General features: G+C 39.5%; 2 protein-coding genes across 4 annotated transcripts in view; both read right to left on the minus strand.

The window, feature by feature from the left end:
* Positions 1–5,510: 5,510 nt before the first annotated feature.
* On the minus strand, positions 5,511–22,965 carry chrnb1l (cholinergic receptor, nicotinic, beta 1 (muscle) like). 2 transcript variants are annotated; one of them, XM_044184918.1, is made up of 11 exons: positions 22,052–22,955; positions 19,944–20,077; positions 19,613–19,657; positions 19,109–19,218; positions 18,037–18,145; positions 17,547–17,694; positions 17,022–17,207; positions 16,244–16,467; positions 15,958–16,136; positions 6,698–6,836; positions 5,511–6,475 (listed from the first exon to the last, which is right to left on the minus strand). In XM_044184918.1, the coding sequence occupies exons 1-11, from the start codon at positions 22,149–22,151 to the stop codon at positions 6,335–6,337; spliced, it is 1,515 nt and encodes a 504-aa protein (XP_044040853.1). In that variant the 5' UTR covers positions 22,152–22,955; the 3' UTR covers positions 5,511–6,334. The 2 variants fall into 2 exon arrangements, 1 of the variants encoding a protein (XP_044040853.1); XR_006376630.1 differs by having other exon boundaries at positions 6,334–6,475; positions 15,962–16,136; positions 22,052–22,965.
* Positions 22,966–25,222: 2,257 nt separating this feature from the next.
* Positions 25,223–26,581, minus strand: part of chrnb1 (cholinergic receptor, nicotinic, beta 1 (muscle)) — a 30,745-nt gene continuing 29,386 nt past the window's right edge. For both annotated transcript variants that reach the window (XM_044184868.1, XM_044184869.1), the window contains one exon: positions 25,223–26,412. In XM_044184868.1, coding sequence (XP_044040803.1) covers positions 26,266–26,412 — 147 coding nt within the window. In that variant the 3' untranslated portion in view covers positions 25,223–26,265. The remainder of the gene's footprint in view (positions 26,413–26,581) is intronic.

A 26,581-nucleotide genomic window follows, 5' to 3' on the forward strand; every position in this document is an offset into this window, starting at 1 on the left:
ATTTTGAGTTGACAAGGTTTGAAGAGTATTCCTTTCTTATCAAACAAAGAAAGCTAACAATAGTGAATGTGTTGTATGGGTGTTGCTCCATCATCATTTATGTATTTCACTCTAAATATTCTTTATTTATATTTTTCCACTTCTACTTTAGTCTAGAAAGGGTGTGTGTGTGTGCATACAGTTTACACAGTTAATAGTCCACAGTCTACACTGACCCAGATTGATGCTGTAACTCAGGTCCCTGTCGACCGTCCTTTTACCACAGATCACCAATCACTGGCTCAGAGCAGATTCATGATCCTCTCTGTTGTTAGTGATGCGGCAATGAGGTGCAACTGCCGAGTGGAAAAATGAAATGCTGGAAACACGTCAAGTCGAGTGCAAGTAGCAGTTTCAGATATGTTCAGAAACCGGAGGAGCTGGAAGAAGACTGAACTACCATATGACTCAAATGACTGGTTATGAGACAGTCACATATTGTCTTTTACAGAAAACTTGAACAGTGTGAGCTTACATGGGGCCCTTAAATTAGAGGTCAAACCAGTGCAGTTATTTGACTCTTGCACTTGGAGAAGATGGCACTGTGACTGCATTGCCTCATTCACTTGCCTTATAGTATGTTTCTGCTTCAGTGATATGTGGGGCTGTTAGTTTTGTCAGTTATTTGTTCAAAAATGTTGACAAAATGTTCATTTTAAAAGAGGAACTTTTGTTGTGTCTTGCATTTATTACAAAAGTATTAGTATTACAAAAAAAAAAAAAAATACCAGAAGCAGAGTAGGATGTACAAACTGTCCAACCTTCCTGCTTTGGTGACCTGATGGACTTTGATGAATGATTTATCACTGCCAGAGAGGCTGTCATCTGTGCCATCGCGGGTATGGAGACCACAGAGTGCATCCAGCCAGACTCACCTTCATTTCAGCACCTCAGAGGGGCTGGAAGAGGGAGTCCTGGCGGAGACTGAGGCTTCACCACAAGTCTTTCTGAATGAAAAGATGGTTTCTGACAAGACCACTATGGTAGCTGTTTTCACATTATGGCACAATGGGTGTTGTTAGAAGGAAACATAAAACCAGCGTACTGGGAATACAGTTTTACATGCTCACATTCGCTTAAAATCCGTTGTGCTGACACATCTTCAGTCAGATTGGAGAACGGTGTGGTTCTGACCTCATCCAATGAGCTGGAAGAGCTACAGGAGAAATGAGGAAGCCCTGGTTAAGGACTCTGACTGCAAGGGGAAGAGGGAGAAAAAGAAGAAGAAGAAGAAAAAAAGGAAGTGTCAAAGAAATAATGTAATAGTATGTTTAAGAAAAGTGTGAGAAAATAATTACTCATGCCTTGTAAGTTTATCAAAAACAATGAAAACAAGTGAAAGTCAATGCAAATAGACAAACAACATCAGATCATGCTGACTGACTGGTGCCCGGGCGTAAGTCACCGCATGCTGCAGTAGAGTTGAGGCTGTGCAGGCCACCAGCTTACTTTACAAGTTTAAGTCCAGTTACACCTAAATAAGATTTCACAAAATGTAATGAATACAGTAGGGGAAATCAAGTTGCACACCATCATATATAGTTTCTTTTTACCAATATATCAGTTCCATTAGGTCCATTAACATGCCAGTTGTAGCCCCTTTCCTGCAGTGAATGGACAAAAACCAACAGACAATAGCAGGCATTGTCCATATCAGAGGTTCAGCAGTGTGTGTGACTTCACACTGAGGCTTAACAATAGTCCTACAGCAATGGGAGAGGAAGTAATAACCCATAAGCCTGAAGGAAGTCATCCCCACTGCCTAGTTAAGGGGAATGTGCTCACCTACTGGCTGGATTACCAATTTAAAATGTAATGAGGCTTTGCTAGATCGGGCTCGCAGGTCTGTTACTCCTCTTTTCTTCTTCCACCAATCTTTTGCCTTGAACTGTTCTTTCATATTCTCACATTCTTGCCTCCCCCCCCACACACACCTTCACCCACCTCTTCTCTCACTATAACTCTTTTTCCCCATACTGTACCCAGGCTTGGATAATAGGCCTCGAGTCCTAGTTGTTGATGCCAACAAATGCCTCATTGTTGCTGGGGAGGAATGACCCCATAGCTCGAGCTATCTGTTTCACTTTGATACAGAGGTTGGTGAGGAACAGGAACGGATGGAGGGTTGAAAGAGTTGTTAGGATCAAGGTGAGAAGGGACAGATAAAGGAAAGGTGATAAGGAACAACATATGAAGGTTAGAAAGGTGTGCACAAAGCGCTGGGTGAGCTGTAGAAGAGGAAGATGAAGAAAAGCAGGGGCCAGTCTCAGGCCTACCAGTGCTGTTGCCACTGGTAACCTGATTTATCTGATGTCCTCTTGGCTGCTTTTTCCACCCAGGTCCTGGATTGCAAAGAACACAAAAAGAACATTGCTCTTTCTCCCCTCTCTTCCCTTTTACTACTTTCTTTTTTTAAAGCGTAAACACACATTTGTCTTGCTGGTTTCGTCGTCGCTCAATGCTCAAAAGGAGCTGAAACAGAAAACAGCTAAATCAGCCCAAAGAAGGGCACTAACAACATTCTCTCTGGGGCTCTCCCTCCCATTTCTGAGGCCTCCTCTGGGTCTGAAGTGAGCAAGTGGAGTGCAAATCCAATGATTGAAGTCCTTTAAGTGCCCTTGGAAGTCACTGAGGCATTAGCAATAAAAAACGCTGGGCCCACGGCTTTTCCCTGAAAAGCTCAGAGTGCGCAAATGAGGGGGATGGCGCCCTTCTCTACATGTCCTCTGTCTTTATCGCCTTCAGTCTTCTTATGCAACAAGACTTGGCTTTTGTGCAGCAGCAGCAGGACAGGACCAATAGATTGTGTTCTTGGTCTTGTGGACTCATTCTTCTCGTCTTCTCTCTGAGGCAATGAGAGAGAGATGTGTTCTTTTTCTCCTAAGAGCTTAGCAAGTGCCACATGCAGCGTAGAAACATATTTGGACAGTTTGGACACAATGCATACAATCACAGACTCAGTGGCTCGATGCTGTACCTCAGCGAGCATGAAACTGGCTACAGTGTAACTGTGGAATTTACTATACTGTAAGACAACCTAATCAGCTACGAGGCAGCGCACTGCAAAGACCCAACGAATGTACTAGAAATCACTGAGTCAAAATTGACCCAGTTTGGGTCAATATAAACACTAATGCAATTCTGGGTTAACTTTACCCAGCCCCCATGGGTTGTTTGGACACAGTGTTGCTGTTATTTTTATTTCACTATTGGGTTATTTACCCAAGGGTGGGTAAAAATGTGTTCAGACTCAAAGTTAAATCCCTGGTTCTTGGTAATAATAAACTTTAAATTGTTAATACATTATTTATTCAATGTAATACATGAATGCCAACTAAAACTTTAAAGTTAAATACTCTGAAATGAGTTAAATACATGAAATAATATTCCATTTTTACAAATGTTGTGTCTCACTGTGGTCGTTTTGCATCTCTTTTTGGTCGTTCTGCGCCTATTTTTAGTTATTTTGTGTTTCTTTGTGGTCGTTTGATTGACTTTCCAACAAGAAATGTTATTAGTCACTTTATGCAGCGGTACCAGGTACAGTGGTCCAGGGGCCCCTGGGCCTATGACCTAACCTATCACTTTCTGACTCTGGTAGGGGCGTGGGGGCACCAGGGGCCACCCCTCTGGCCTTGTCCCTATATTCACCCAAAGTAAAATATGGTTATTGATCTAGCATTTGACACAATGAGATCAATTTTTACTCTAAACTGTCACAAATGTATTGTTAGTTGTACAAAACGATGCACACATGACACCCAAAAAGGCATAGGATACGCATATTATTAAGAATCAGTAACAAATAGTGATATGTAAGTTTAAAAAGAGCTAGAGTAGATTATAACAGTTCACAACCATACCATATTTTAGTTTGGGTAAATAACCCAACAGTAATATAAAAAATAACACTAACACTGGGTCAAAACAACCCATTGTCTTGGGTTTGATTGGTGACCCAATGGTTCTCCACCGATGGATACTGGGTAAAGTTAATCCACTATTACATCAGTACAGAACAATGTTGACTTCTTGAAGCCTCGGTATGCTTTTGTGCTTTTAACGTTTACATTTTTTTATTAACCACCTGACAGAGTATGTGGAGGTTAAAACATGTAACTCAAATAATCTAAATGGTTCACCTGCTGCTGATAATCAGACATTTTGTACTTTAAATGGAACTACTACTAAATGGAACTTGTGGTGAGATTGAAACTGCAGTTTCCAAGATCAAGACTGGACTTAGTTCCTCAGTTTATACTTCAAGCTTGAATTACTTCCTGTAAATAGAGTAAACTGAGAGATGGCCATACTCAACACAGTACGAATTTCAGTTAAACTTTATGTGTTTTAGCCACACAATTTAACCTGATTAAACAGCGGCGTAATGTTGCCTTGTGCAGCACTGCAGCTCTACTAGACAAATAAAAGACTTGATTTATATGTGTCAAAGATTGACTGAAACATTGATGTTTTCATGGAAGTCAGATTTAGGTATGAACAATCGCTTAATGTGTAGCTCATGATGTGACAGAAGATGAGAAAAAATCCCTGAAAATTATGGCTCAAAGGATGGGAACACAGAAAAAAGTGAAAGTAATTACATTTAACCCTTGTGTTTTGTTGCCAGTGGCTTTCCTTCCGCATTGACGGGGATCCCACCGACCCCACTGCTGTATGTGTGAAAAAAATAATTGCAAACTCAACCAATTTTTCCTTTAAATAAAACTTTTCTTTACTTCTGACCTTATTAAAACCTAACATGCAGAACAGCACTGCAGTGGTAATTTTCTTTGCCACAAACTGGGTTTTTGCATTTGATAAAGGTGGCAACCTTTTGTTCTTGTTTGCTGTTGTACTGTTCACACCAATCACAGATATGGAAACTATGAAATCTATTAAATTTAACCCTGTTTTATAGCTATGGTTTCTGAGCTCCCAAACCGATGTACAGTAATTCATCATTTCCTGTAGTGTACTTCTGAAACATGTTGTCAATACAAAATCATATTTGCTCAGTATGGGCCTTGTAAGGTGGTCATTCCAAAAGAATAGTCATTCTCCCTTAATAACACTTACTATATATGGTGTATTCGTATGTAACAAAACACAAAACTACAAGTGTTAATAGTTTCCAAATGAATCTAAGTTAAGTCTTTCTAACTCAGAATATGTTCCCCATTCTAAAGTGAGCTCATAACTAATTCACTAGTAGTTTGACACTTATTAACCCACACATGTTCCCTATTCTAAAGTTGCCTCCTCTTCACACTTAGTAAATGCATTATTGTCTACTTGCACAATGTAGTGTGACGTATATCCGTTTTACAAACTGCACATGACGGTCGTTACCATCGCCTCCAACCTTAGTGATCACCTTACAGTGCTTTTTCATCTTTAAGTTAGTAACTTCACTTTTCACTGTTAGCTTTGTACATATTGTTAATATTATTGACCATTGATAGTTCCAGTTTTTGTAAATAGTGTTTTTTTTAATCATTTTGATAATCACCACAGTGTCTTGGATAAAAGTCATGGAGTATCAAGGTGATAAAACAATATCAAATATGTTTCATGAGCTTTTAAAGACTGTTTGGGATCTCCAAACAGAACATTAGGGATAAACTTTCTTATATTCATATGTAATGGGAGACTGACAAAAAAAACCTCAGAAATATGAACCTTTTGCCAGTTTTCTTTCAACAGCAGTGTTCTCATCTTTTGAATTAGCATTATATTACTGCCCTCTACTGCCCAAAGGCCAACATTGCAATCACCAAGTGTAATCACTGTTCTTGCAAAGGACAACGCAGATTCAAACACAAGCTAGTGGTTTCCTGCATGTTCCACAAAGTACAGCACATTTATAAAGAGGGTGGCACTTTAAACAAAAACCCAACAGTGTCACTGTCATGTCAAGAAACATGTATTTCAAGCTTTTAGACTCAAATAACAAAGATCACAATGTGTTAAATATATGATTTAGACAACAACAAAAAAAACCAAAACAATGCAAAACCATTGAGGGTTACCACATATACATTTACCTTCTATAGATCTACACATGGATTCTGTTATCATGTAGGCTGTGTGTCAGGCCTGTGTACATGGTTCTACACGTTTTCTTCTGCTATCTGATCTTACAAAAACATTTCAGAGGCTGACAACAGAAATATGGAATAGGTTTAAAGGTATTTATGGAAAGTCAGAACCAGTGAGCTCAGAAATCACCAATAAGAAGAAGTGACGACCAAACAATGTAGCAAGCTCCAACTGTGTGTGTGTGTTTTGTCTTCTATGGGAAAGGGTTGTCAGGTGTGTAGTTGAAACTTGCATCCAAGAACATGGCCAGGGTGCCCAGGGTGGTGATGATGACAAACAGCCACAAGAAGAGACGGTCCACCACCAGGGCGATGAACTGCCAGTCTCCTGTCATCTGGAGGGAACACACACAAACACACACACACACACACACACACACACACACACACACAAACAAAACACTTACTGTAAGCACTGTGTCAGCAATGTTATGTATGTATGCAATGACACTTGAACATCGTCTGGGTACGTTTGGAACACTCTGTGCTCAGGAACTGCAGACAGACTGAATAACGAGCTGCCCGACAGTGTGTGTCGTGTTGTGCACATTTCCCACCGTGTCGTCCGTGTCCTGCTTCTTCAGCTGCTCGGCCATGTATGTCACGGCAGCGATGGCTGACTTCAGGTTGGGAGGGAGAATCAGACAGTAGCTGTCAGTGTCCGGGAGCCGCTGGAGCTGCACTGTGCTCTCACACCTTCAACACAGAGAGGGCAGAGAGAAAAGGGGGGAGAGGGATCAGTTCAACAAAGAAGTGGGAAAGTAGAATGCAAAGTTAAAAAAAAAGGCGTTGAAACACTGACATTGGCTGCAACAAGGAATTTAGTCTAGTTCTGAGTCTTTAAAACTTCTATCAAACATACATTCTAAGCTTAAGTACAACAAATAATGTTTGTGAAGGTTGTTGCAACATGTTTGTCAAAAAGCTTATTAGCATGTTGTCATCAACACGATACGTAAAGATATTTTACGCACCTGTGCTATGTGCTGGTGCTTTTCACTGTAAAAAATGTCTGTCTTTACAATACTTTCGAATGTTATAGTCCTATCTTGTTTTTACAAAGGTTTGCTTTAAAGGAATAGTTCGATATTTTGGGGAATGTGCTTATTTGCTTTCTAGCGAATAAGAACAATAATAATAATAATAACTAGTGATCTTTAGATGTGCTGGTAGGTGGATTTTGTTACCTTTGGACAGAGCCAGGCTAGCTGTTTCCCCCTTTAGAGTGGTATCAATATTATCAAGAAGTTAACTATCTCTCTTTGGCTGAAGACAAGATTTTAACATTTAGTTTATTATTGACTTTTTATTTCTATTCTTGTAATTTGCATGAAGACTTGTAATGTACTTTAATTGCCTCCCTTTATTTTATTGTTTTTCTTTTTTTATTACTTATTCTATTCTATTTTAGTATGTATATGTATTCTATTTTATTATATGTGAATATACTCCGTACTTTATGTATACTATGTATATTATTTTACCATGCATACTAACAGAAAAAAAAACTTCTACTATCATTTTAGTCAATTTATTATTTGATAAGATAAGAAAATATATGATAGCACCTTTGCTATGCACTACGCACACATAGTAAAATAAAATAAAATAAAAATAAAAATAAAACCAAAATATTTACATGATGGTGCAACACATGAATGAAAGTGCAGGGTACCAGCTGCAGTTTATTTTTATTTTAGTGTTATTATTTTAGTTTTCATCTTCATTATATGCAGTTTATGTTTTAAGAAATCCAAACCCAAAGTATAATTACAGTGAACACATGGGCATGGAGATATCTCTCTGTTGAGTCTCATGCTAACAGTTGGAAGAAGTTAAAAAATGCAGCAAAACCCTTCACAAATGTTCCCTGAGCTCAGATTTATGTTGTGTATGTCATGAGTCACTTGCACCGCATTGTTCACCTCTGCTGGAACAAACCATCACTGACATCAGCTGCCCACTGTAGGACATACAGTGTTGTGTACATGTACATGTCAATACAGTATGTGTCCTTGTGTACCCTCTGAACACTGAGTGACAGCAGCAGCACACACCTGACACAGGGGTGACATTGACAACAACACTGGGCCAACATTTATGTGATGCCATGACCTCTGACCCCTTCATTCTTCCCCTCACACATCTGTTCCATAAACCAAAACATAGAGCAGAGAGAGAAAGAGTCTTATTGACAGCGTTCTTATAGCGCCTTAATGCTTTTGTGAGTAACTCTTTAACTGCTCAACCATAAATAAATCATTTTGAAATTATATCTGAGGAATTTCAACAATCTCTAAGTTGTTTTATCTTTGAAATCAGAGGGAAAGAAATCTTGGGACAAACTATAATATCAGAACTACAATAATTCTAATAATAATGATATAGGATACATTTACGTACCCTATGTCAGCCTATGTTAACCAACCAGATGGCCAGGTGGAAATTTAGGGTAACACAGAATATATGTGTAGCCTATGTATAAGTAGATTGTGTCAAGTTCAAGTTCAAACTCTTATTATTTACACTCAAATTTTATTCAAGTTTGAGTTGGAAAAATTTTAATGTCAGCATTCAAGGGCTACACCACCACTGTATATCATGACTTTTATTAAATCATTTGAGAGGGAGTCAGCAGGTGTTGGTTGCATGTTGGTTTCCTTTTCCACAATACCTTAAAACATGTCATTAACAGAATCAGACAAACTGTTTACAAGAATTTACAGAAAAAACCCACTTTGTTCAGTTAACTTGCATTTGGCAAAAGCCTAAAAGTTCCGGAATATTTGACCCAACAATATACACTGTACTTATATAGCAGGTCAGGTCACAGACACTCGTGGCTGACCACAGTTACACAGGTTGAAGCAAACACTTAAATAGGTGTTAACTATTAGCTACAGATTCCACTTCCTCCTGCTGCCCTGTGCTTCCCATCACCCCATTCACCCTTCACCTCTTGTAAAACCTGGATGTATTTTGTTTATCCTCAGTGTCAGGTGAAAACCATATCTCAAAATTTTATAATGGTCATTTTTCATGTTTTATGTTTGTGTATTTAAAAATCTGATTCTTCATTGGCAAAGTCTGTGGACATCCAACAGCCCCTTACTGGATGACTCGCACAGTCACAAGCCTGTTTTTTTAGAGGAAGCAGGTGAATGGTCAAGGGGGAGGTTACCAAAACTGCTCTGTTTCGAGTTTGAGTTGGAAAAAATCTAATATCAGCACTTATGGGCTACACCACCACTGTATATCATGACTTTTACTAAATCATTTGAGAGGGAGTCAGCAGGTGTTGGTTGCATGTTGGTTTCCTTTTCCAGAAAATACCTTTAACATAATCAGACAAACTGTTTTACAAGAATGTGCAGAATACGTAGTTGTAGCATCCAGTAAACAAAGAAGATAAGCTAACATGTTGCATAAGGAATAGAACAATCTGGTATATATATATCCAAGATGTAGCTTGTGCTTTCCTTTTAATGTGTTAATTTTGTTTGATGTTTAACTCTGCTGTATAAGATGTAATGCTTTGTATGTTTGTGTTCCTGTCTAATACTGTATTCTGCATTTGTAACATTGTCATCTTCGCTTTTTTCAGAAATTTCAACTCACATTCTGATTGCTTATTCACTTACTTACTGCCTGTTACGTTACGCTACTTTGCAAGCTTACGCAGCTTTCTGGTTTGGACTGCACAGTGATGCTATGCTATTTTGCGGCCTGGTTCATCTGGGATGCTCATCGGTGCCACTATTTTCAAAATGTAATGGTAGTTTTGGTTTGCTTGATAGTCTCTTAGTAATTATTGCTTATTTCTTTATTGATTTATTTTCTTCTTTATATTTTAACTTGTTTGTTTTTATTTTTGTCTTGTTTGTGCATTTTTGTCCTCATTAGGGCCCAAGCAGCAACCGGTATGAAGTCACTTTTGTATTTGTAAGGATTATTATTATTATTAATAAAAGTTAATCGCAGTTTTAAGGGGCTAAAGGTGCTGAAAAACTCGTGAAACTTTGCACACTTGCCAGAAGTGGTGAACATTTACATCTAATATGGGTCTTAGGCATGGGTGTGGCAAAATGGCTCCATTTGCCCCAGAGTTCACACGTTTAATAAGAGTCTCACCCTGAAGACATCTACATGCCAATATTCAGTCACAGTCATAGCGCCACCTACTGGCAACCGGAAGTTACCCTTCTAAGAAGTAGCCCTTGTGGTACGTTTCACCTAGATGTACGAAATTTGGGTGGTGGATGTATCACCCCAAGACATACAAAAAAGCCTCTTGAAACCATACCCTAGACCCAACAGGAAGTCAGCCATTTTGAATTTACTGGGCAATTTTATAGGCATTTTTTGCCATTTACAGGCTCTGTACTTTAACAAACTCCTCCTAGAGAATTAATCCGATCGACTTTAAATTTGGGCAGGACAATATAAAGACTTTTGTGATAAAAAGTTGTTCAAAGTTTGAGTTTTCGTTGAAGGGCCTGTCCGTAGTGTGGCGTTGAATTTCCATGTTTCGCAATGAAACAGGAAGTTCGCATTATTAGCCATGAAATAGGAAGTTGCGACTTCAGTGTAAATTGTCCAATCTTCCCCAAATTTCACATGTTTGATAAGAGTCCCGGGCTGAGGACATCTACATGCCAATTAGGGGTTGTAGTCATTGCACCACCTACTGGCAACAGGGAGTAAGCCTTGCGTAACAATCATCTTTTGATTTACATGAAAATTTCTGGGTGTGGTGTACACTTCATAAACTGTAACATGATGTATGATTAGTGGGTGTTCTCTAACGCCACAGAACAAACACAGGAACTGACATCTAAGTCCTTTGTGCAGCGTCCCGAACACATGAAAAGTCAAAGCCTTGTTGACTGACCTCCGTCAGCAACGTGCAGTCAGGTGCGAGGGCCCGTTCATTGCTGCTTGCAGCTTTAATTTGTAAATGAATATTCTTTGCTTTCTTGTAGTTGTGTTTATTCATTTGTACATCAGTGTGTTAAATTGTTTTCCATTCATTTACTCATGTGTTAAACTATACAGGATGCTATGAAGGATACTAACTAGCTACACTGGCTTTGGTTTCATTCTTTACCATTGTTGTCACACGATCACTAAGACATGACTAAAGAGCTCTACATCAATATGTGTCACCTCCTGAAAGTGTCGACACCACAGTGCACCTGTCAGATTGGCACTTAAGTACATGTCTACAGTACATGCAGTCCATGTATGTAGGGAATACATTGCGTATGATGTTAATAATGTGCAGATCCTTTGGCACCAGAGAGGGGAAGGTGTCAGTGAAGGAGCAGGACAAGTTATAAGAGTCACAGAGAGGCAGCGTGACAACAGATGGACTGCTGCACAATAAAAATGACCAAGAGTAGGAAGGGTGTTGTGTGTGTGTGTGTGTGTGCGGCCACAGCACAGTGCAGAGCTATGCAGTGCTCTACATGCTGCATGCCATTCACATTCCACAGCTTGTATTCATTACTGCAGATACATGGAGCCCTTCTCACTATGACACACACACGCACACAAGTGCACACACACACAGACACCCTTACACAAGCACATGTGTGTGTACATATATATATATATATATATATATATATATATATATATATATATATATAGTGTATATATGGTGTACATTGCGTATGATGTTAATAATGTGCAGAACCTCTGGCACCAGAGAGGGGAAGGTATCAGTGAAGGAGCAGGACAAGTTATATATATATATATATATGTATATATATATATGTATACATATACATGTGATTCATAATTAATTGTATACTCACTCAAACAAACCCCCATTGGTGATGTACAGCAGAAAAAAATACTTTATTAAATGTATTAAATACACTCGAATGGAGATGCACATGCAAGCAGCTCACATCATCAAACATGCAAACAACTCTCATAAATGTGTTGTAAAGGACAGCACCTGGTTTCTAACTAGCCCTCTGACAGAATAACAAGATCAAGAGAGATGGATGACGGCAAAGATATCTACATGACACAGACTGGGAGATGGCGCCTGATAGCGCAACCACCATCTCTTCCACATCAAAAACAACAAAATCCTTCCCCGATCACTCAGCACAGGTCTTCCCTTCCACTCATCTACCCCTATCAATTCTTCACCCTCCCTGCACCTCCTTTCTGTTGGATTACCCCCTAATGCCCAACCTAAACAGAGGCTTAGTGGCTGGCGACTGTGGACGGGGGTGTGGGGCTTAGCTGGGGCTGAATCTGATGCCTTTGGAACGGGATGAGAGATGCTGTTTATGATGCCAGGGCTGGGTGGCAAGGCTGATTAGTCAGAGTGAAGCCAGCACGGTTGAAGGGACAGTACAGTTTGAAACAACATTTTAGATGAAAAAAATGTATATTTTAATAATCTTTTTCATGGATTGATGTACAGTATAGTAACTCATCCTATGCTCAGCTCATTAAAGCTTTATGATTTGTTGATCTAAACACCCAGCAATTGGTACACAGTACACACAAGAGCTAATAGCACCAAAGATGGATTCTTTTTTGCTAAAAAAAAATAGGGATAGCAATGTTCCCCATAAGCTGTATCCTACTGACTATGGTGATGCGCTTAAATGGACTATACATGTATAGCGCCTTTCTAGTCTTTTCGACTACTCAAAGCGCTTCCTACCCTTACTTCTTGTCTAGCGCCACTATAAAGTTGGAATTGTTGGTTTTTAGTGAAATGTCTCAACTATTATTGGCTGGATTGCTATTTTGTTACTATACTTTGGTTTATGAATAAATAACTGCAAAACTAGCCTCAGCTGTACTTGTGTTTTGTGCAAATTAACAAAAGTTAGCATGCTAACACACTAAACTAAGATGGTGAACATGGTATACCTGCTAAACATCACCATGTCAATATTGCCATTGTGAGCATGTTAGTATGCTGACATTAGCATTTAGTTACATTACAGCCTCACAGAGTTGCTAGCATGTCTGTAGACTAATTGTTTACTGCTTGAGCAAGAATGCTTCATTTACAACAAATTGACTGAAGATAAACGAAATACATCAAATAATTGTTCCAATAATAAGTGATTGAATATCATAGAAGCAAGCTTGTGAGACAAACCAATTTCAGTCTTTGCTGAAGAAAGCAGTGACAGATGATTAATTTGTGTTTCTAACTTAAACCATGAGAGGCAATATACCTGTGACCAACACTAAAATTCAAATGAACAAAACATAAAAAAAAGAAGAAATAATTTAACAAGACCAAGAATCAGAGCCATATAGTAGCAGCTGTGAGGCTATACTGACAGACAGCTGTACTTTGAGCTAAATGCTAATGTCAGCATGCTAACATGCGCACAATGCTAACATGCTGATGTTTAGCAGGTAATGTTTACCATGTTCACCATCTATGTTTAGCATGTTAGTATGCTAACATTTGCCAATTAGCACTAAACACAAAGTATCCTACAGCTGAGGCTTGAACCAAATGTTGACCTGGTGGTGCAGGAAGAAAATTCAGAGAATCACCAAAGTCACTAGCATTCATCCTGTGGGCACCATGACATATGAATGTACATCATTTCAATTGCAATCCATCAAATAGATGTTGAGATATCTCAGTCTGGACCAAAGCAGTAGACTGACTGACGATGGCTTGACATTGTTATAGAGCCACGCTGCTAGCATGGACAAAAAGCTACGTGCATACAGTTTTGTTTTTATTACAAAAACCCCACATAAGGTTATCCTTACAAATATTGTGCATTGAATAAGTGCACCTCAAACATCCTATATACCTTGGACCAACCCTCAGAAATTAGGGTACAATAAATAATAACATAAATAATTTAAAATGACACTGAGTTTAGGCTTCATTCGTGACTGTTATCAGAATGCGAACAACAGTCTACTCCATTTGCTGTTATTGAGCTGAATCATTAATCCTTCTTTTTTGTTCGTCAGAGTACCTTTCATGTGGCTGTATTAAATATGGTATCAAATATGTGAGGCTGAAGGAAGTGCACATACTGTTACTGTCTTGACAGATTCTCTGAGCTGCTGTGGTGATGGCTGTAAGTCTGCCAAGTCTAGCACGCTGTGTACTTTACTGTAATAGCTAGTTTGGCATCACATCCAACATTCACACTTTGGCACACTCTACAAAGAAGATTCATGCCTGCACTGGCTTTTATTAACATTAATAGAAATAGCTTTCTGCTAGTGTAACACATCTTAGCCTAGAAAGAGTCTGAATCAGGATGAATGACTTTCATGGGTATTACTTCAGGTCTATGGTGTATAACAGTCTTGACAGGTAAGAATATAGGCACCATAACTTTTTGCCAGTTTATCTCTCTCAATAACTCAAACCAAGAGCATATATATATATATATATATATATATATATATATATATATATATATATATATATATATATATATATATATATATATGATCAAGCTTCAACAAAAATTTCTTAGATTTGTTAGATTTGTATCTTTTCTGTTGTTGTAGGAAATAATGTTAACTATTTCCATAAATTGCACTACTTTATATTCATTGCACTACTGTTCTGCCCAGTCCAATTCATTATTGTATATGTCCATCAGTGTACTTCTGTTTATAGTAATGCCATCTGTATATAATGTCCATAGTACCACTTGTTAAATATTTTCATAATACTGCTCTATCCTGCATTTATGCACACACTTTATGTCCTGCACTTGCTTATTGCACTTCTGGTTAGACCTAAACTGCATTTCGTTGCCTTGTACTTGTACATGTGTGATGACAATAAAGTTGAATCTAATCTAATCTAATCTAAATCTAGCCTGTCGCTGGATATTCATACTGTTAGCAGTTGGCATAAACGAAAGAGAAAAATCTCTTTGCCAACATTAAATTGACTAATTCTCAGTATTTTGTGGTTTATTAAGCAGATTTTATTTTCTTTGCACTAAAGAAATGATAAACAAGTGTGACAAATTTATTACAATGCTCATAACAAGACAGATGAAAATGCACATTTTTAATACATCTTTGTCTGCGTATCAACTTTGTGCATCCTGTAGCCTTTCTGTTAGTGTGATGGCCTTTAATCAGACTTGGTGTTGGAAGTCTTATAGGTTTGACTAGGTCATATTTATGGAAAAGTGACCTGGACGCTTCAGATATGCTGATCTGCTTCTCTTGAAAGAACTAAAAGTCAGCAGTGTAATTACGTAATAGTAATCAGTATACAGACAAACATATAGGAGATTGGTGTTAAAACTATTGAAGAATCTACACTATATCGATGATTATTGCTTTAGATTACGGCCTGCAACATACCAGCATACCCGGTAGTTAAAAATACTTAAAAAATAAGTTATCTTTAAATTCCTCCCAAAAGCCAGATTGTTGTTCAGTAGGTCATACTGTGTACCATAATATTAGAATAGGTACCTGTTAGTAAAAAACAAACTTATAGTATAAATTATTTTTAAGTTCCCAGATTGTTACCCCCTAATCCCCTAACTTCACGTCTTGTTCCCTTGTACCTAAATGTATCAGTGCATACTGTACTGATACACTGTTATTAAACTGTAAATTGGGAAGAATTACACTGTACGTTGCAGGCCATAATCTAAAGTGTTACCGTAATTTTTGAAATACCAAAATCAGTTCAAAATCACAAACTGCCAGTTCACTGCTTTTACAATGTCATTTTTCATTTCGATCAATTGAGGCAGTATGAATTGTTACGCTGATGGAGTCATGCCTCTGGTAGATTCCTTGTTAGTAAATGTGGCCTTACCTGCCTCTCCAGGGTATGACGAGATCAGGGTTGATCTTGCGAAAGAAGTACTCTCCTCCAGGCTGCCTGCCATTGAAGCTTCGGGAGGGCGTGTCATCACTAGACCCCTCCTTTAACAGAGGCTCCTCTGGGTTTGGCCTCGTCATGCCGATGTACTTGGGCAAGAAGTGAATGAATACCTGTAAATATGAGGTGAAGAAATCAGTGAAATCAGGGTTCTCGAAGGTATTGGAAGAGCCTAGATGGATGCTCAGTGAATTTGGATAAATGTTAAACCTGGCCTCACCTTTCGAACCCAGTTTGGCATGATGTGTGTGCTTGGCGTTCTGTGGTGCAGATTGAGGACAACCACACTTAGGATGACAGAGAACGTGACCAGGATCATGGTGAACATGACGTAGTTGACAATAATTGGGATGCCGAGAGAAGTCTCAGGGACCTTGTCAGCCAGCAAAAGCATGAAGACAGTCAGAGCGATGAGGACAGAAATGGAGAGAGTCATCTTCTCTCCTGCAGATAACAGGGACAGTTTGGAGAATTAATTATGACAGAGAAGCAACAAATATTACTCTGCTGACTTTCATGTTGACAAGGGCAAACTTTAAGACATGATTACCTTTGACTGCAATATTTGTTGTGGATAAACATGCAACCGATGAATTGGCTTTATCTTTTAAAATGTTGGACAGCGGCATGTCTGCAAGTGCAGAGCTTACTGGTCCGTTGTAGGTAAAGAAGACAGTTGCCTGATTTAGCACTGTCTCACGGATTTACGTAAATTGAGTTTGTGCTCCAAAAATTCAGCATGCTCAGACTGTAACTGCAATCAATCCTGCTGCTTTCTGTTGAATCTATATTTTCCGCTATGTCAATGAAAAATCACTCACTATAATATATCGTAAATTCCTTCAAAGGTTTCCCTGCCTCATGAAGTTGTCTGTATTAGAAACATACTTCTTGTCATGACATTAGACATTGTATCAAAGTCTCCCTTCCTATTCCTATATCACGTCTTGGCAGTGATGTGTAGTCACACAATGTCACAACATGTCAGATGTGCTGACCTGCTCCAGGAGGCAGGTAGAAGACAAATATAGCCAACACGCTGGTGAGGATGCAGGGCACGATGATGTTGATGATGTAGAAAAGAGGCTTCCTTTGTATGATGAGGTAGAAGGTGATGTCCTCATACAGGTCCTCCTTTACGTTCTTTCTTGAGGGTTTGTGACAGATGGCCCATTCTCCGTTTTCTGTGGAGAAAGAGACGTGCAAGGCAGAAGATATTGAGAAATTGGTGATGTCTACTCCTTCAGTAATATAGTCCAATTTCAAATGATCAGCAAGCAGGTTCGCTGTTTAGATAAATCTCCTTGAATAAAATGCAGAATAGAGATTTTCTTTGTTTGACATCGCTTTTTGCCCTGGAGCATTTGTGAGTGTTTTGAAAAATGTAACATATATATAATATGCTTATTATTCTTATACATCTTGTACATTAATATGGTAAAATTAATTAAAAACACCAGGTGGCTAAAGTTTGGCTAAAGAAGAAGATTTAAAAAGCCATAGGTTCTGAATGAGGTACCAACCAGTGAAAGCGTTCTCATCTATAACAATCTCGTGAATCTCTTTGCCCTCATCATCCAGAAAGTACTGCAGGTCCACCTCAGAGGCGTCATAGGTGTACGAGCGGAAAACCATGCTGCAGTTCTGCCAGTCAAATGGGAAGTACGACACCTGTAAGAGTGGAAATTAAAGAACTGCTACATCACTTTTCAAAGGGAAAGGGAATATTCACAAATATGAAATTCTGGATGAAGATCCACGAAAAAAGAAAGTAAAACACTAGGGTATTGCATGTTTAATATTAGTACAATCAAGCCATACATTGTCCTTCCTATCTTTACACACAACACAGTTGATCCAAATGGCTTTTTAGCACACATAGAGAAAAAACAGAGCAAAAGAAAGGAGACAAACACAAGAGAATAAACACCACATAGAGACACATCAGTTATTAAGGGATTTACATTTTTAGTTGTCAGTGTGCCAGTGGTATGTGATCCTAAAGGACAGTACCTCTATAGAGCAGGAGCTGCGGTAGATGGCTGGGGGAAGCCAGTTGACTGTCCCATCACTGTAAACCAAGACGTTGACGTACAGAGCCACGTCAAACTGACCGTCATTACTGTATGGAGGAAATAGAAAGACAAATGTGATGTTCATATTTCAGACATTTTAGTATACCACAACATTTCACATGTCCTTCTACATCCTGTACCCTGTAAATACGAGACGACGGCTGGTTCAGGAAGAGTGACGTTCTCTCCTTAGTATGCAGATTATATGTAAATCATGCCCTCTTTGCCCCCTCCCCTCAGACCCTCCACACCAAAGCGGTGACAGAAAGTTGAAACATAATAATAATAAAATTATTTTTAATGTCTGTGTATTATTTTTCTGTGAAACTTTTTTCAGTGCCAACACAACTTTTTCCAGTACAAATGTTTCAATGCAAATGTTTCCTTGTTCAGTTCCGGGTTTTGTTTTCGATGCCAAATTTTAAAGTCACTGTCCTGGCTCCATATGCTAGAGGCTCAGTGAGGCTGTACTAGGTACAGTGGCGCTTTGAGCTAAATGCTAATGTCAACTTGCTAACATGCTCACATTGACAATGCTAACATGCTCATATTTAGTAGATGTACCATGTTCACCATCTTAGTTTATTTTTTTTTAGCATGCTAACATTTGCTAATTAGCACTAAACACAATGTACAGCTGAGGCTGACGGGAATGTTATTAGGTTTGCGGGTACTTGGTCATAAACCAAAGTATTGGACAAAATTAAAATTTTGACCTGATGATTATATTTCATCCTGAGGGGGACAAGAATGTCTGAACCAATTGCATGGCATTCTGCCAACAGCTGTTGAGGTATTTCAGTCTTGAATTATGTCACTTGACTAACATCGCCATCCCTAGAGCCACTCCCCATTCATGTGTTTTTGCATTGTTTTAGCATACTTTTTAAAATTTTAAAGTGAAACATGTTTTGTTGCGTTTCATAGGATCTATCAGCTTTGCCTTTGGAGCAAATCCTCTGTTAGTTAGATGATACGGATGACTGTGTGACTGCAGATAGGACACTCACTTGTTTATGAGGTAGATGTCAGGACGCCACACCTTGTTGGGAGGAATCCTCAAAACATTAATGTCGTCATATTCCTCCGGGTTCCATGACAACCTGTAGTCCGTCCATGCCTGGGAAGGAAGGCAGCAAGGAACGGAGGAAGAGCAAGTAAAAAGAAAGTGAATAACAAGCATAGCGGAGCAGACATTACCACGGTGCCCTGATGTCTCTGTCATTTACATCCTAGTTTCTCCGGTCTTTGATAAGTAATTTAAATACCACTGATCTAGACACACACTCACACACCACTGTCACAACCACTCAATTCTAATTAGCGACGGCGAGGGACAGAAATGAAAGAGTGAGTAAGGGAATAAGAGAGATAAAGCAAGAAATTATTTGCGCTTATAAAAAGTGACAAGTCCATTTGAGGGCCGAGCGACAGAGCAGCAGCGAGAGAGGAGATAGGAGTCGGAGCGGCAGAGCGAGGCTCAGTGATGAAGATGAATGTTTTCATGCTCATACCAGATTCATGAACACGTTGGTTGTCATCTCTTCATTCTTCTCGTTCTGTAGCAGGATAGAGGGACACAGAGACAGAGAAAGAGAGAGGAGACATGCATTAGTGACTCCACCATATCTTGTTGTGTATGACAGTGCTGTTACTTTCAATCCTGCTGTATGGAAACTAATTGGGTATGGATGAATGGATGACAGTGTAGCACCCAGCAGTGATCTGGCCAATGGTGTGTGTGTGTGTGTATATTCATATATAAAGGACTCAAATAATTCACAAGGTTGTATTTGCATGTATGTGCATGTCACCTCTATGTTGCATGTGTGTGTTTGTATTTACCAAGCTGACAAGCTGAGAGAGGGTCATCCCCACTCGAACCATCACCTTCTCCTCCCAGTAATGAGCTGGTCTGACTTTCATGTTGTAATTGTTAAACAGCTTCTGATGGAGCCTCCGCTCTGTTTCTGAGGCTCCTGGATGAAACGATGGATGCAAAGAGACAGAAAATGATGAGGGGGAAAATGATAACTAACGAACCAAGAGCCGCTACTACCTGAAAAAAGAAATGAATAGCAGTGAATGGCGATATGGATGAAAAATGAAGAGCAACAAAGAAATAGGAAAAAAAATGATAAAAGTAAAGAAAGAAGGGGGGATATTTTTTATCCAGTGAAAGTGCTTTGACAAAATTATTACTGGCTTGAGAATAAACCTTACTGAATGTGTGAAACTGGTCTTTTCACATGTGAAATATTACATTTCACATTATGTCACATGTTAAATGCATGAAAACCAGATGGGGATTTTCCTCACATGTGAAATGTCCGAAATCCACATGAGTACATGTGGCATTAACGTCTTTGATGTAAAATATGTGAAAATCACATGTGCATTTATGATGGGAAGTTTTCACATGTGAAATGGTGTTCCACATGTTATAAACAAGCTTAATTCACATGCTTTTTTGCAAGATATCCTAATTTTGACATTTGAATTTATGTATAATGATTGAAGAAACATGAGATCAGCTACAATTGAGAAAGAACTACATGGTTTTGCACCAGTCTGCTTGTCTGAAATAATGCTTCAAATGTTTTAAGGCTGTTGATTTTATTGTTGATCCTCATTTTTCTCTTTAATTGTTTTATTGTCTTATTTTTTTTTTATTCATCACATTTTTTATGATTCTTCCCCATTTTAATCTCTATAATGTTCTCTTTGGTGTGCAGTAGTCTCATATTCATTTACTGTACATCTTTCAATTGTTTTAGTATTGCTGTACAAAAAAGTTTGACTGATTGATGAAGAATACACAAAAAGGAAGAGAATGAAAGCAAAACCAATGCAGGGCTAAAAAAGGCTGGAAAAGACAGAGAAGGACCGACAGGACATGCAAAAGCAGCAGTCAGCAGGGCAGGTGCTGTAGCAAAGGTGACTGAGCTAATGTAATTGATATGCAGCGGGGGGATGGGATCAAAGGGATGTCTGGGATACCAGCTCCATCAGGGACAAAAATAGACTCTGATTAACAAACAATGATGTGTTAATATGATTCATTATATGTTCCAGAGCAGGACAGTCTTGGTTTTTTTTTTTTTTTTTTTTTTTTTGCTTTTCGAGTGGAACAACATAAACTTCTTCAACAGGACATAGAATAAGGACTTGTTTCCATTGGGATTTCCCCCTCTGTGTCTCCTGCTTCTTCTCTCTCTGTCCCCTTGCTGTTGGACCTTCTCTTCTTGGAAATGCAGTTGTAACATTGCTCTAGCTGTGGGACTTACAGAGGGACAGGAACAATACACCACAACCCCTGTGGAGGTCACCAACAAGTGCAGGGCAGCTTTTTGCTTTCCACTCCCATTGGGGTCAGAAAGTCAAAGTCAAAACCCTTCAGCTGAGCTCAGATAAGAACTAGTCATTGCAAATCGATTCTAATTATGATTTTATCCACAAAAAAACCCAGAGGAAGTGGAATCAATACCAATTTAACTGAACTGACAGAGTGAAGTGGGATGTGAGATGCTTGTCTGTTATCTGATCATACTGTAGCTACCCTGAATGCAAAAATGCCTAAATTTGTATATGCTTGGAGGTGAAAAGGATTCTCTTCTTGGCAGCCCAACAAGAAATTGGTAGAAAAGTGTTTGGACAGACAGAGGAATGAAAACAGAAATACTGCACCACAAGTCGCCAAAAAGCACAGGGCAACAGTTTGTTTTCCAAGCACAAACATATGTGTGTGTTTTTTTCTGTCACTGTACAATTCAACATGTACGTCTTAATTTAAAAGGCACAGGAGCAAGAGAGTTTAAAAAAAATCATTGAGTTAGTGTTAGTGGGTTAGTTTGATCTCATTTATTTTGAAAAATGAATAATATCAGCCAATGTTAAACTAAGTGAAAAATCATCCACACAAATGCAACAAGCATTCCATAAAATGTCCTTACCAGTAAAAGTGAGACAGAGGCAGCTGCATATGATGATAAATGCGTTCATCCTCACATGAATGTTCATCCTCATCTTCATTTGTCCAGTCATGACAGTCATGACATCTTACACTTCTGTGTGTCAATCAAAGGCCCCACACTCCGCTACACAGGCACTTTGACCCCTCCGCAGCCTCACCTGGAATCTAGATGGAGCGTCCTGAGAAGACACACCTTTCTAGCTTAGGCATTTACATGCACAGCTTCAGTTGGATTGCAGCTATAGATGGCACCTTCAGCAGCACACACTGTTCAGCTAACGTCTCTCTCTCCTGTCCCTTCGTCTCTTTGTGGCCATGGCTCCGTGGGTGAAACCACGGGCTGATTGGGTGCGTGTGCTGGGAGTGACGAAAGGGCGGAATGTGTTTGTACTGGGAAGCCTGTGGGGCAGGCACCTGTTGGTGCTCACCAATCTGAGGTTAGCACTGTGGGGACGGTGGGTGGGAGGAAGAGGAAGTGGAGGGGGTGGGATGGGGCAAAGGAATGGCAATGAGCTACGGGTTATGACAAAGGAGATATTTTTGGGGGGAGAACAAGTGGGCGGGGTGGAGCGTGGAGTTGATTGGGGCGCTAACTTTCTCTGTGGACAAAGAATGACTGGTGGTGATTTGGGGCTGAAGTGGTTAATAGGTGGCATCTCGTGCTCATTTCACTTTTTAATGCCTTCTTCATCCTGTAATTGACCTCTCCCCCTACCCCTTCTTCTTTCCTGTTAAATCTAATCAAACAAACAAATCAAACATTCGTTAGCCTCCCTCCTTTAGCGCAGTGGCACTCATTCCCATTGTGCTGCGTGGTGTCTGGTATACAGGTTTTTTGAAAACAATGGTGAAATTCAAATTCATGTTTTATATCTCAGGGTCGAATTGGTTGTCAAATTCAATTGATTTTATTAAAAATCATCACAAAATTAATGTAATGTGACGGAATTGACACTTAAATGAGTTGTGGATTTAATAATTTCAACTATCTGATCTAACTGCACTTGTATGACTTACAGCTCATTAGTTTACAGGCAGAACTTGTCATCAATTTTGCAGTTTTAAGCTCTTTATACAGCTGTAGTCAGTTATCCTGAAAGTATCCTGGGAAAAAATACACAATGAATTAAAGCCACTGTGTGTAGAATTTTAAGATTCCCAACTTCCCAATTGGTGCCACCCATTGGTAGAATAAGACACTGTGGCAGACAGCAATACACACGCATAGAGAGGGGGCGGGATGGGGTGAAGGAATGTCCCAAGGATTCAGCCTGGGACAATGAGATGAATGGTCTGAAAGCAGCACATAGACTGGACCAACTTTGGCTGGGATTGTTTCATTTTTCTACAAACAAAAAGATTTATAATCACATAAGAATATGTGGCCTTAGGCACACAATGGCTTTAAGTAAAGGAATTTAGGAACAAATAGATTATCAGAACTGAGATGGAACCTGCAATAACCTTAGTGCAACAGAACAATGAGCCATTCTTAAAATTACAAGCAATGGCAAGAACAGAGATCAGATCCACAGCCCTGGCATTATTTTAGTGATGTTTGAGCGATTGTGACGTAAAATAAAGAGAGAGATAAAGAAATTGCAGTTAGTAGAGCAGAAAAGAAATTTTTTTCAGCAGCGCAAAGCTGACATGATGTGGCTTTATACGTCCCTAAGCCATTAAAGCTAGTGAATGCGTGGGAATTAAGATCAGTGACGCTGAAAGACTCTGCTCCACAGCATCTGTGGAGCAAAAATGAGTCCAGAATTACCAAACTTCTTGGCAGAAGCAGTGAGGTGTTGTCAGTAATGATGGAGAGGTCCTTTAGGATTCACGAGTTTGAGCAGAGAAGGAGCACCTCAGTCTGGCTGATATTGAGTTTGAGCTGAGCTTGAGGCAAGAGAAGTTAAGGATGTCGAATAAGGTATAAAAATAGAGATGGATGTTGTTGCCATAGAAATGGTGAGGTAAGTTCTGAGACGTGAAGACTGTGTTGATGATCGATGAGGTGAAGGCCTTGGAATGAACTCGGGATCCTGCTGCTTCTTGGATCCTTCGTGTTGCTTTTTATGAAGTTGATGTTGGTATTTCAGGGGTCAGAAAGTTATTTTGTCTGTTACGCAATGTATGAAAAAAATGCACTTTTTTTTCCATCACCTACTCTCTGTCTCTGCTTTCTATTACCTCCTTTCTGTTGTATCTGAGGTCATACTATCCTCTCTCCCTCACGCCGGTCAGGGTTTCCAGTGCAAAACACAAACAGGCCATAAATCAGACCCAGGTTGAGAGTTGAGAGAGGCAAAATGTATCCGACTTGCCCTCCTGCATACCGCCACTCCCAATATAAATACATCATACGTCGGAATGGTCCCTGTGTGTTTTTGTGTATCTGTCGAACAGCCCGTCTTCTCAGTCTCATGCAAGGTCAGAGTGTTAGATAATAAGCTGAGGATGGAAATGAGTGCAAGTGAAACATGTGTGGCAAGAATGCTGCAGCCAGGTCTGTAATATTGAAGCACTATCAGCACCGTCGCCACAATGAGCTGTTGAGAATGACTGCAGACTTTTCAGCCTTCAAATGCTTCAGCTCACACTGCATATATGCACGAGTGTATTTACACACATAGAAATATCAGGGAAGCCCATGCAGCAGTGTCTGGTAACCAGTGCCAGTGTGTGTGTGTGTGTGTGTGTGTGTGTGTGTGTGTAGGATTATTAAGGATTATTAATAGCAAGGTGGGCAGGTGACGGAGCGAGGGTCGCAACGGCAGCATTCTGACAACAGATGGAGCCTTTGATACCCCCCGTCAGATCTTTATTTAAAAAACCAAAACAAAATGAAAGCACAGGCTTAAAAGAGCAGGTGTGTGTCAGTGTCATGTGAGAGAATAAAAAAGGTGTTTGTGTACGTCTGTGAGAAAGCGAGACATTAAGAGGCACAGGTCTCCTACATAATGAGAATTCCACTGCGTATTGGTGCAGCTGGTGAATCGAGTTGGCATGCTGCTCCGCACTCCGACATCAGAATATCCTCCATGCAAAACCAGTGCTGAAAATACAAAGAGGATTACCACGGTTGCATAAATATACACAAGGCATGTGCCACACTCCAGCAGATTCTGACACAGGGAAATGAAAGGCACATAGCATCTGGTTTGTCTTGGTGTTTATGTGTGAACACCACATGTGAAAATCCAAGATTGGATCCACACTCTTCAGACCTAGAGTCCTACTGTAGCTAATACACTAAAAAACACACCAGTAGTTTAGATTTATGTATTTATACATGTCAGGTACACTGACAATGGCTTGGTTGGTATATTTCATGCAATTATCGATGTCCTTGAACACATAATGCAGTTTTGGCTAATTTAAATGATCTATGTCAAGAGATCTGTCCAAATATTTCTTATTGGCAAGACATTTTCATGTGATTAAAGCAAAAAAAAAAAAACTGAGGCCAAGATGTTCTTGAGCACTGCTGCTCATTCAGCTGAGAAACATCAAGATGCTCATTCATTTGCATTTCCTTACAAATTGAGGTTGAATGCAGAATTATTGACAGCTTACAGCAAACATGTCATCCTCTAAGGGTAGGTAGAATAAAGATACATGCCCTTCTGTTCAAGCTTAATGTTCAAATGTTAGTGACCTGGTTCGTCAAATTTTGTCAACTTTGGTCTGGAAGCAGCGGTGCAGCTAAGGGTCAAGAACTGGTTGAACAGGACTTATGCTTTATGGGTTCCAAGTCTGAGACTTACGAATTTAAAATCACAGTCTTTGAATTCCATATGGCCAAGAATGAAAGTGTTGTATTAGAAATTATAGTTTGACACGATAATGGAATATTGTCAAGATGTATTTCAACATTTGATACTGTCTACACTAAAGGCGAATGAATAAGATCAACATCTTGAGGTCATTTGGGGATTGCCAGTCAGAGAAAGTAAAGCAAATTGGCAGTGCATTCCAAGACACAAGATCACAGTGGAAAACATGTTAGGTGTGGTGTACAAGTTTCTTGCCTGGAGTACATACTGTATAAGAGTTTCTCAGTTGTTGGCACAATGGGCCGATGGTGAACTACATCCAGAGAATCATTTAGCCATTTAATACAGTGATTTCTTCCTCCCTATTTACTGAGGTGGTAAATCAGGATGGGTATAGCTCAAGAAAACCAAACGTCCCACAGCTTCAGGGGGATTTGAAGGGGTCAGTGGGTGTGTGGTTGAAGCTGGCATCGGCGAAGATGGCTAAGGTGCCCACAGTGGTGAAGACGACGAAGATCCAGAGGAACATGCGGTCCACCACCATGGCCACGTACTGCCAGTCCTCCTTCAGCTGGATGAGGATGGATGGATAAAAGGGAGGACAAATTAAAACAGAATGGGAGAGGAAGAAGAAGATGGGAAGTGAAAGGGGGAGGATGGGAAAAGACACAGACAGACAGAAGGGATACAAAGAAAACAGAGCAGAGTTCAGAAACCAAATAAAAGAACCAAGGAACAAA

The sequence above is a fragment of the Siniperca chuatsi genome, linkage group LG22 (assembly GCF_020085105.1).
Source record: "Siniperca chuatsi isolate FFG_IHB_CAS linkage group LG22, ASM2008510v1, whole genome shotgun sequence".
NCBI classification, from domain to species: Eukaryota; Metazoa; Chordata; class Actinopteri; order Centrarchiformes; family Sinipercidae; genus Siniperca; species Siniperca chuatsi.

Excerpts from the sequence above, each read along its gene's own strand:
- chrnb1l (XM_044184918.1), bottom strand. The coding sequence starts at position 22,151 with ATGACTGTCATGACTGGACAAATGAAGATGAGGATGAACATTCATGTG. Across the intron at positions 17,695-18,036 it reads GCAGCTCCTGCTCTATAGAG|GTGTCGTACTTCCCATTTGA; the intron begins GTACTGTCCTTT and ends CCACTCTTACAG. Across the intron at positions 16,137-16,243 it reads TGCCAAACTGGGTTCGAAAG|GTATTCATTCACTTCTTGCC; the intron begins GTGAGGCCAGGT and ends TCATATTTACAG.